Below are 12,343 nucleotides of genomic sequence, written 5' to 3'. Positions count from 1 at the left end.
TTATAATCTTTTATTCCCAACAGATGTCTTATGGGGTCTCCAGGGCTGTCCTCTCCCTCCGTCTTCCAATTGTGAAGTAGAATACTATACCATACGAAATATTTTTGGAGAACGTTTTAGTACCTCAAATCTACCTTCAGTCATCCGCAGCAGAGATCTTTCATCTGATCCCACTACGCTCGCAGGACCTTCATCTATCCAATCACAGATTGTTAAACGACTTCCCAGCCTTGAAGGTGGTCAAGATTTTAATAAACTTAATATTTCTATCGACAAGAGACGGTTTTCATGCGTGGAATGCGGAAAATGTTTCACAAATAAAACAAATCTTCTTGAACATCAAAGTATCCACACGGGGGAGCGGCCATATTCATGTCAAGAATGTGGGAAATGTTTCACCTGGAAATCAAATCTTTGTGAACATCAAAAAATTCACACAGAGGATAAGCCATTTTTGTGTTTAGTGTGTGGGAAATGTTTTAATCAGAAGTCGGGTCTTGCTAGACACCAGAGAATCCACACGGGGGAGAAGCCACATTCGTGTTCAGTGTGTGGGAAAAGTTTCACAAATAGGCAACATCTTGTTGAACATCATCGAGTTCACACCGGGGAGAAGCCATTTCCATGTCCTGAGTGTGGGAAATGTTTCGCAATTAAATCAAATCTTTTTGCCCATAAGAAAACACACACGGGCGAGCGGCCGTTTCAATGTGCAGAATGCGAGAGATGTTTTATCTTAAAAACAGATCTGGTTATCCATCAACGAATTCACACAGGAGAAAAGCCATTTTCATGTTCAATGTGTGGGAAATGTTTTAACCGGAAAAGAGATCTGGTTAGACACCAGAGAATCCACACTGGGGAGAAGCCATATTCCTGTTCAGAATGTGGGAGGTGTTTTATCCAAAAACAAGCTCTTGTAGTACATCAGAGAACTCACACCGGGGAGAAGCCCTATTCATGCTTGGTATGTGGGAAATGTTTTGCTATTAAATCAAATCTCGATGAACATCTGAAGGTTCACATGGAGGAGAAGCCATTTTCATGTTTGGTGTGTGGAAAAGGTTTCAACCGGAAAGCAGATCTCGTGAGACACCATAGAATTCATACCGGAGAGAAGCCATTCTCATGTTCATTATGTGGGAAGTGCTTTACAAATAAACAACATCTTGTGGAACATGAGAGGATTCACACCGGGGAGAAACCATTTTCTTGTTCCGAATGTGGGAAATGTTTTAGAATGAGAAACAATCTTTACGTGCATCGGAGAATTCACACGGGAGAACGGCCGTTTCATTGTCAAGAATGTGGGCGATGTTTTACCCAGGGATCAGATCTTATTGCCCATAAGAGAAGTCACACAGGCGAGAAGCCATATTCATGTGTAGAGTGTGGGAAATGTTTTACCCGGAAAAGAAGTCTTGTTGAACACCAGAGAATCCACACAGGGGAGAAGCCATATTCATGTTCAGAATGCGGGAGACGCTTTAACCAGAAACAAGCTCTTGTCGTACATCGGAGAATTCACACAAAGGAGAAGCCATATGCGTGTACGGAATGTGACAAACGGTTTAACCAGAAACAAGCTCTGATCGTACATCAGAGAAATCACACCGGGGAGAAACCATATGCATGTGCAGAATGTGGGAAACGGTTTGTCCAGCTACAAACTCTGATCGTACATCAGAGAAATCATACCGGGGAGAAGCCGTATGCGTGTCCAGAATGTGGGAAACGGTTTGTGCAGAAACAATCTCTCATCATACATCAAAGAACCCATGTCCAGGAGAGCCATAGTCCTCACTTGCCATTTAGCGTACATTCAACGGATGGTAGGACAATGGTATAACCTTTTTGTTTTGAGCTTCATCATGTCTTGATTTACATTAGGGCCTCATTAACTACCACGGACAAGTAATTATGGCAGCTAGTAATAATTCTCTTCATGGACATGTACCTGCAGCAATTTCCAGGTATATCCCTCCTGTGTGTCTCTAGCAAAGTTAGTATTATTCAGGTGGTACAGTTCTAGGGTGTGCATTTTTGTGCACACGAACGTGCTTTTACGGCCGCAATTCCCCCGAAAATCAACGGGTGAATTGCGGCCCCATTCATTTCAATGGGCCCATGCAGGCGACCGTGGTTTCCACGGTCCGTGCAAGGCCCAGGAGCCTGGACCGCAAAAAGAACAGACATATCTTATTACGCCCGTGTTTTGCCATCCAGGCTCATAGAAAATAATGCACACGGCCATGTGCATGGCCCGCGACTTGCGGGTGGCTCGTGGGTGACACTCCGCGGCTGGCCGACCCAAAAATCACGGCCGTGCACACGGCTATGGTCGTGTGCATGAGGCCTAACATCTTCTGAAGCCTCTGATATGGGACTATGTTCATACCTGTGCACTGGAGAAGTTACATCTTCACTTTCTCCATCACCAAGCATATTGAATAAACCCACCATGGTGGATAGTAACGTCATGGTTCATGGGTCCCCAGTGGGATGACGATAATAATATAGAATATAGTTCCTAGTTTCACACTCCTTTTAGCTTCATTGACCTTTGTGCCAAAAACAGGATTATAACCGGCCAGAGGAAAACCTTTCCATATTATGGGCAGATGAACACGAATGCAATATGCCCAATAACTGGCCAAACACCGATAAATTGTGTATGGAGGGCTCCCGACTGTCCCCCAATAGCAGATGTTGGGCATGTTGCAAGAGATTAGTTAGAGGTGTCTGTTTATGGTGGAGATAGCTGACGGCTAAGCAACAATACAGTTCAGTGTCGGTTTCACTCTCTCAGTACCGGTACCAACTTTGGGATAGCAGATGGAGAAGGGAGGGGATGAGGTGGAGTTCAGTAATAGCCATTATTCATATGGTTTTAATTTTTTGGTTAAGGTGAGGCCATGGGAATGCCAGGTATGGAATATGCAGTGGGAGCGTTCATGTTGAAACGCTTAGTTATGAATCGGGGAAAGACGTATGGAATAATTGAGGTGTAGACCTCCTAGTGCTTCACTTCTTATTATGTAGTCACATCAAATGCAGTCACGTAGTTTACCTTGAAATCATTTAGTGGGGACATTATAGCTAATGCGCGTGCTGGGTGGAATATACGGTAGGACGTGGCCTTAAGACTTTAATTATGTCCCTGTTTTACTCAGAAATCCGGTGTAAAACATCAGATAATGTACACAGGGCAAAAGCCTTTTTCATGTTTGAAATTTAGGTGTTCGGCTGGTGTCGCTAATACATTCGGTTTTACATTCTGCTCCGTCACAGGAGCAGAAGAACAATTAAAACAAGTCTAAATCCAGCAAGTACATGGGCCCATAGGTTCCCTGTTTTCTTTCTACAGGATCCTGTTTTGGCACATAGGATACGACTCTGACGGACACTTCATCGGGTGAATGAGGCCTCGTCTTACAAGTAATTTGTTTACTAAAACTGAGATAGAGACAAACCATAGGAAAATAAAGGGTCGGATAGTGGGGGCATCTTTCACCCAACATCTAATTCTGATGAGGGAAAAGATAAACTACATCTAAAGCCGTATCCCCCCCCCCCCCCCCCCCATAGTGTCTCTTATTTGAAATGTTATTATGTCTTTACTTTGATCTCCCTGTTAATTCTGGAAACCTCAATAGTCCTAATAAATTTACTTTATATCTCTATAAAGTGTCTGTCTGTATCGTCTCACGTGTTATTGATATTGGTTGGTGATAAGTTTATTTTTCCAGCTGATTTTTGTTGGAATTTTAAAATGGAAAAACAGCAAGAACAAGAATTTCAGTCCTGCCGAGTTACATTTCGAAACCGTGTCTTGCCTCGCCTTCCCTTCCTGAATCCCGGTGCCGTCTCTTCCCTACGTAAGCAACGCACATGCACTCGGCCGTCCACATCATGTAAAAGAAAACGGGATTCATCAGACCGGGCGCCTTCTTCCATTGCTCCACGGTCCAGTTCTGATGCTTACGTGCCCATTGTAGACGCTTTTGGGGGTGGACAGGGTCAGCAAAGTCACTCCGCTGACTCCATAAACAACTCATTTTCATAAAGTTTAAGATAAACTGCACCTGACCGGTATAATACACTGAGCTACATAAGTAGAACTGTGTATTATGCAAGTCTCCTTGTGGGACTAATATTGTAGAAAAAATGTTTGTACTATAAAATAAAATCTACTTATTTTCACGGAAAAATGCTTTATTATGGGAAAGAAAATGATACAAAATTGGCAATGCCACATCTATAATGACCCGTTACTATAAAATGATAACGTTCTTCATCCCACACAGTGAACGCTAAAAAAAAAAGAACGCCAGAATTGCTGTTTTTTGTTTTACCTGCCTAACAAGAAAATTGAGTAAAAAGTAATCAAAAGTCACCCCAAAATGGTCCCAGTGAAAACTAAAGGTCATCCTGCAAAAAACAAGCCCTCACACAGCTCTACCGACAAAATATAAATTTGTTATTGGGCTTGGAATGTAGCATACAATTTTTTTTAATATATATAATTTTTTTTAAAAAACAAGTGTTTTCATTGTGCAAAAGAAGTAAAACATAAAAAACTGTGAACGCCATAAAAATAAAACCGACCTCGCTCACGAAAAAATGATAGTTATTAAATACAATATACGTACCCCAAAATAATGCAATTAAATATAGAATTCATTCTGAAAAAATAAGTCGCTGGAAAGATAAAAAAGTTATGTCTATCAAAATGCGACGATGACAAACGTAAAAATTTGCTGCTTCCTTAACCCCTTAAAGGCTATGTAAACCATTGTAGTCATTTTTTTTTTTTTTAATGACATGTCTGTAATGTGATTAAAAACATTTTACAAATTGAGATTTATTAAAAATGTTCTTTCGTTTTTGCGATGGGAGGCAGAGAAAGCATATTTAGCGGCGTTTTATGCCCGCGGCGCTCAATGGCTGCGCGCGAAAATCGGCGTGCAGGGAGAGGAAAATCTACCTCAAACTTCCAAACGGAATTTTGAGGTAGAAATTCCGCCTGCAAAAAAACTGTGTGAACATAGCCCAATACTTCTACATAATGCTGACAGCCATCCTATTATGCCCTGTTATTAGGCTCCCGGCTGCAAGATGGGCTGACAGAGGGCTCCATTTCTGGACGTTAGGGGCGGAAAAGGGTTAAAAAGGACCTATCTAAAATTTTGACTCCATTTTTACCTATCTTGCATTTTTTATGGGTTGTAGCTGTATACATTTATCTGTATACTGCTATAATTCATAAACTCGGGCGGTATACAGTGAGATTTTGCGTTCTGACACTGTATGCCACCGGGGTTTATGGGAAGGTGAGCTGGACATGACGCCAGGACCAGGCTTATCAAGAGTACGGAGCCGACTACTATGATGAGTCGGCTCATTTACATATTGTGCACGTGCCCTGTTTTTTATTTTAACTACAGTAAATTTAGATGATTATTTAATATTTTCAATTAAAAACAGAGATGACCTCTCCATGTTAAGGCAAAAACTGGCGTCCTTAGGGGTTAATGTTATGGCTGATGGGGGGGGGGGGGTTTGTGTATATATATTTATACACTCCTGATCGATAGCTTATCTGTATATGTTGATGTTAGTGGATGGAGGACCCTTGATGATGTCACTGTCATGTGATCAGGGGAGGGGCTCTGCACTAGATGATATTATGCCTCGAGAAAGCAGTCAGTCCAGACTCCACCCATGGTTGATCACGTGATTGTGACATCATCCAAGGTCCTTCATCCCCTGTGCAGTGAAGTCTCCTGGTAGGTCCTAGGTCAGTGTGTTGTAGTCATTGTTATTATCATGTGATGTGTGATATAGACGTCTGGGTAATTACATCCATGTGTCACATACAGACAAGACCCGAAGGTGTTGCCCATAGCAACCAATCTGATTACTGCTCTTTTATTTTAAGACCTGCTTTTGAAGAAGCTGAATTCTATGTTCAACGCAGCAATGTCTGTGGGTCTGTATTATACCTACCTACCAACTCCCCCGAAACTTCCAGGAGCTCCCGGAAAAATAGAAGAGAAGGCAAAACTCCTGGATGCCAAATATACTCGCCTCTGCCCGTTTATGCACTCCACTCCAGGGCGCTGCCACAATGGTCTGGTGTCTGTATAAAGGGAATAGTCTGGTCTGGGGTCTGTATTTATGGGGAGTCTGGTCTGCAGACTGTATTAGTTCAGGGACTCTGGAGGGTCCCTATTTATTAATGGGTTCTGGTCTGTGATCAGTATTTGTTTAAGGGGTCTGGTGTCTTTAATAGTTTAGGGGTCTATTCATTTTTGGGGTGGGATTTTGGGGTTTCAGATTGCACTATTTCAAGTGCCATAGATCGGGGCGTGTCTTATATAAATGGGTGGGGCCTAAGGCCAAAAATGTGAGAGCGCTTCAATTCTGTACGTTTAAGCCCTTATTCACACGGCAGTGTTTCCCGTCCGGGTGCCGGCCGTTCATAAATCGGCCGGCACCCGGCTGCAGTAGGAACAATAGACCCCTAATGGGGCTATTCACACGAGCGATTTTTTGACGGCCCGGGAAACCTGGCCGTCAAAAAATGGGACATGTCCTATTTTCGGCCGTTTACCCGGCCGCCCAGCTCCCATAGAAGTCTATGAGGCCGGGTAATACACGGCCATCACCGGAATGTGTCCCAAGTGATGGCCATGTATTCCGTCGCTCGCTCCCTCCTCACAGCGCAGAGTGCATGTGAGGAGGAGGAGTTTATGCCATTCGAACGAATGGCTGTACGCTGGAGGTAAGATTCTACACTGTGTGGCAGGGCCGGGGTGTACAGCTGGTGGAAGGGAGCACTGCGCTGGCTCCCTTCCCCTGCTTGTTTTAAAAGCGCCCTGGCCCGGCGACACCTTCCATGGCCGATGGCATCGCTAGCAGCTGCTGCTGCTACTACTACTGTAGTGACGCCACTATAGCAGAGCAGGGAGGTATCTCCCTGCTCTGCTATGTGCTAGCCCCACTTTAGCTCCCTGAAGGAGCGGAATCCCCGTGTGTTCGGGGATTCCGCTCCTGGACAGAGCGCTTGATGTCTCTGTCCATATCTGGGCAGTGACATCAGGGGAAACTCCTGAAGCGGAATCCCTGAACACTCTGTGACTGGGGATTCCACACCAGGAGAAGCCAGTAACGTTCAGTGTCCATAAATGGACACAGACGACAGGGGCTTTTCCTGAAGTGGTATCACCGGCCACATGGGGATTCCCCTTCAGGAGTTGCCCCTGATGTCACTGTCCAGATATGCCCAGCCCGGAACAGATGCAAAACTAATACAAAACGGCCGGGAAAAACACTCGGGCGGAACCCTGTTGTGTGAATAAGGCATGACACTTATAAAAAAGGAGCCTATTAATAAATTTCCTCATGCCTTTCCTTGAAAGGGCCAACACCTTGAGCTGTAATTTTTTTCTAATAATTTTTTGTCAACTTTATTTTCGGGAGGCCATCTGGACGGCCATTGACTATAATGGCTTTTACTAGTGTTGCTGCAACTTCGTTCCCCACAAATTGGTGGCATATCCTAGCAATATCTCACCAATGTCTTTAATGAGAACATCTCCTGCCCGAGGTGTTCTAGAACAATTATATAGAATAACTGCAGATACGTGTTCACCACTTCTCCCCATATACGTAAAAGAAGGATCTAAAAATTTTTATTTCAATATAATCTTAGATATTTTCCTTTAATATTCACAAATAATGTGAGAATATTCCAGAGTTGATGTTCTCTCACTTGGATTTTAGTATCAGTAGTTTTTTTTTTTTTCTCTCTCCAGGTGTCGGGAGTATAAGATCCTCCACATTAAAGTTACCAGATAATTCTCTATTTGCTGACTGCCTCCAAAATGGTTGAGCAAATGTTAAACCTCACCCTGGAGATCATCTACCTGCTGACTGGAGAGGTGAGGGATTCTGGGATTGAAATCACGCTTATATGTATTATAAAGACCAGCGTTGCAGACATGTCAACTCTCCCGGTTTTACCGGGAGTCACCCTACTTTTAGCCTACCTTTACCTGGCCCCCCGGTGATATATAGTTTTCACCCGGTTGCCGGGGAGTAAGACTAAAATTAGGGTGCAGATAATGTAAAACATACTAAAAATCTGTCTTATAAACGTATCCTACTCGCGCCCGGTTCTTGTTCAGATCCGGGCGCCGCTGCACTGGGTCCTAACACACTAGAGGGTGTCAGGACCCATTGCAGCGGCACCCACACTCAACAAGAGTCTGGAGCAAGGATAGTAAGTATATGTCTGGTCTGGGGTCTGAATTATTATTATTTTTGTCTAATCTGGGGTCTGAATTAAGTTAGGGGTACTGATCGGAGGTCTCCAAATAATAAACAGGTCTAAATATATTTAGGGGTTTGATATTAATATAGGGGGACGGAATTTACTGAGCGTAGCCCTTTTATATAAACCACAGCCCAGGGGCGTAACTAGGAAAGACTGGGCCCCATAGCAAACTTTTGACTGGGGCCCCCCTCTCCTGGGTATCACACAACCACCCCCTTGTAGATAGTGCCTCCCTATAGATTCCGCCACACATCGCCCCTGTAGATAACGCCACACAGCCCCCCCTGTAGATAACGCCACACAGCCCCCCCTGTAGATAACGCCACACAGCCCCCCTGTAGATAACGCCACACAGCCCCCCCTGTAGATAATGCCACACAGCCCCCCTGTAGATAACGCCACACAGCCTTCCTGTAGAAAACACCACACAGCCCCCAACCCCCCCCCCCTCAAAAAAAAAACTGCATATAGTTTGTCCTGCAAAAGAGATGTATCCCGTATCCACAGGATACATGTGTGATCGCTGGCAGTGGCAAGGAGAACGAGGGACCGAAAGTCCCCCGAAGTTCTCCATGAGAAACCTCGGACTTCCGGCGTCTGCGCAGTTCAATGAAAATTAAAGCAGCGCTGGTCATGCATGCGCAACCGGTGCACAATTCATTTCTATGGAGCTGTCGACAGACCCCGGAAGTCCGAGGTTTGTCATGGAGAACTTCGGGGGACTTTCGGTCCTCTGGTCTCCTTATCGCTGGGCGTCTCAGCGATCACACATGTATCCCCTATCCTGTGGATAGGGGAGGCATGTCTTTTCTAGAAACAACCCCTTCAGTGGTGTCGTGCTGTGGCAGCCATAGTGGCTGCTAGAGGAGCCTCCGGCCATGGGGGGCCCATGCCGGCGGGCGGCACAGGCCCCCCTCCTTCTGTGGGCCCCGTAGCAGCTGCTACAGCGGTAGTTACGCCACTGCCACAGCCTCAAAAGGCCGCTCCCATTTTTGCCACGACCCGGTACTCAAGTAGATAGTTATCAGTATGTCTCTACATACATAGGATTACACGATAGTGAAGAAATCTGATGAGAGTATGACTCCAAACTCCAAATCCCATGTGTCAGGAGGATGCAGCGAGAGCCAAAGTCCCATCCTGTTACCGCCACCTCCCTCGCTGATACACGACAGAAGCCATGAGCAGAAGATCCTGGAGATCACCAACAAGATCATTCGGATGCTGACTGGAGAGGTGAGCGCTGCTGGGACTACCGAGACATGATACGGTAACATGAAGGGATAATGTGTCTGGATGGTGACTATATCATTGTGTGTGTCAGGTCCCTATAAGGTGTCAGGACGTCACTGTCTATTTCTCCATGGAGGAGTGGGAGTATATAGAAGGACACAAGGATCAGTACAAGGACATCATGATGGAGGACCACCAGCCTCTCACATCACCGGGTAAGAGGAGACTCTTCTGACTCCATAACTGAAGAATAGAGCAGTTCTGTGAGTAACTAAACTTTCAGAAAACTTCTGACACGCCATAGTGACATGGCAGAAGTTTTGATCGGTGGGGTCTGAGCACTGAAACCCCCACCGATTGCTAAAACAAAGCGGCGGAACTGCTTAGGTGAACGATGTGCCGCTTTGTTTCTTACGGCTTTTTTCAGAAAAAAAGTATTGAGTCTGTACACCGTTACGTCGGCTTTACGAGATAAGCCGATCAGAAACCAAGTGGCTCAGCGCTCACCCATTTTAGCGATCGGTGGGGGTCTCAGTGCTCAGACTCTCACCGATCAAAACAGAAGTTTTCTGGAAGTTTAGTTACCCTTTAAGGGTATATCCAAAATACACAGAAAGAACTTTCATAAATTGACTTGCGGTGCGTTTTTTTATTCGTGCTTCGGAAAGGCTGCTTTCTGTTGCGGCTTTTCCCCATTGAATTAAATGGGGAGGTTAAACCTGCAACAAATCGCAGATGTTGCAATTTTTGCAGCAGGAAAAGTAGCAATTCCACCACAAAAATCGCATCTCAGGAAAAAAAAAAAAAGATTATATTTACCCAGATCTCTGTGCTTCTCTGTTCAGACCGGCCTCCTGGGATGACGTTTCATCCCATGTGACTGCTACAGCCAATCATAGGTTATAGCAGTCACATGGGCTGAATCATCATCCCTGGAGACCAGGCTGCACAGACAACACGGGTACGTGTCGCCATGACTACAGAGACCGGGGCAATTATAGGCCTCTTTTTTTAAACTATTTTCCGCAGTGGACATTCCGCATGAAAAACTGCACCAAGTTTTGGTGAGTTTTTTTATTTTGTCCGGAATTCCCTGCGGGCTCCAGGGCGGATACGCTGTGTACTTTTACTCAGCATATCCGCCCTGCGTGAATATGGCCTAAAAGTATAAGTAAACTTTCTAAAAAAATTTGACATGTCATAGTGACATGTCAGAAGTTTTGATCGGAGGGAGTCCGAGCACTGAGACCCCCACCGATTGCTAAAACTAAGTGGCAGAACCGTAATACTTAGTTTATAATCAGCTTTTCCTTGAAAGCCAAGCAAGTGGTGTACATGCTCAAAGACTTTCTATTGAGCCCATACACTGCTTTCTCGGCTTCAGAAATTAAGCGGCACAGCGCTCACCCTAGCGCTTCTGCCGCTTTGTTTTAGAGATGGTGGGGGTCTCAGTGCTCAGACCCCCTCAGATCAAAACTTCTGAAATGTCACTATGACACGTCAAAAGATTTTAATAATTTTGATAAATGTCATGTTTTTTATTCTCTATGGGAAGCATTACAGTCAAAATGTTTCTCTTTGTGTTTATGAAAAAACATATCTGGTTTTTATTCCCAATAGATGTCCCACTGAAACGTCGGTGTATTAATTTGACGTCACATTGTGAACTAGGATCTGATATCACACCTAGTAGTCATGGAGGACACTTTATTACCCCAAGTCTATCTTCAGTCATCCGCAGAAGAGATCTATCATCTGATCCCACCACTTTAAAGAAACCACCTACTCGTCAGTCACAAAATACTAAGCGATTTCCATGTTCAGAATGTGGGAAAATATGTGTATCCAATTCAAAACTTGTCACACACCAGAGAATGCACACTGGGGAGAAGCCATTTTCATGTCCAGAATGTAAAAAATGTTTTAAAAGTAAAAGACATCTCGTTGATCATCTGAAAATACACACAGGGGAGAAGCCTTATACATGTTCAGAATGTGAGAAATGTTTTTCCTACCATTCAAATCTAGTTAGACATCAGAGAATACACACAGGAGAGAAGCCATATACGTGTTCGGAATGTGGAAGATGTTTTGGCCAGAGATCAAGTCTAGTTTTCCACCAGCGAACCCACACAGGGGAGAAGCTATATTCATGTTCGGAATGTGAGAAATGTTTTGCCCGGAGAAGAAATCTAGTTAGACATCAGAGAATACACACAGGAGAGAAGCCATATTCGTGCTCTGAATGTGGGAAATGTTTTGTCCAGAGAACTAATCTTATTTTCCACCAGAGAACCCACACAGGAGACAAGATATTTTCATGTTTAGAATGTGAGAAATGTTTTACCCGAAGAAGAAGTTTAGCTAGACACCAGAGAATCCACACAAAAAAAGAGAAGCTATAGTCATGCCCAGAATGTAGTAAAATGTTTCAACCGGAGGAGGCCTAGCTAGACACCAGAGACTCTACACGGAAGAGTAGACCAAGTCATGTTCAGAATATGGGACACTTTTTTTTAAAATAAAGAACATTGTGCTGAACATCAGCAATATTACGTGTGGGAGAAGCCATTTACTTTCAAATCTGTTTTTTATTTTCAAAACCAAACAATACATACACAGAGAAATAGAAGTATAACTGTGCCCATGTGCAACATGGGTATTACATACATCACAAGATTAATAGCTTTGAACAGCTGTACATTGTCTCATGACAAACTTTTCGGATATATGGCAGTACATATTCATATCAAGACAAATCGAGGGCAC

At 44.2% G+C, this 12,343-nt stretch overlaps 1 protein-coding gene across 1 annotated transcript in view; it reads left to right on the top strand.

Moving 5' to 3' along the window:
- LOC142660055 (uncharacterized) overlaps window positions 1-12,343 on the top strand; it is a 53,146-nt gene extending 40,803 nt beyond the window's left edge. The window contains 6 exon segments of the mRNA XM_075836704.1: window positions 24-1,717; window positions 1,719-1,873; window positions 7,853-7,946; window positions 9,389-9,577; window positions 9,666-9,789; window positions 11,195-12,343. Coding sequence (XP_075692819.1) covers window positions 24-1,717; window positions 1,719-1,873; window positions 7,853-7,946; window positions 9,389-9,577; window positions 9,666-9,789; window positions 11,195-11,979 — 3,041 coding nt within the window. The 3' untranslated portion in view covers window positions 11,980-12,343.

Source organism: Rhinoderma darwinii, chromosome 8 (assembly GCF_050947455.1).
Source record: "Rhinoderma darwinii isolate aRhiDar2 chromosome 8, aRhiDar2.hap1, whole genome shotgun sequence".
Lineage (NCBI taxonomy): Eukaryota > Metazoa > Chordata > Amphibia > Anura > Rhinodermatidae > Rhinoderma > Rhinoderma darwinii.
Note: the sequence above shows the minus strand (reverse complement) of the source record. Positions and strands in the feature narration are given on the sequence as shown.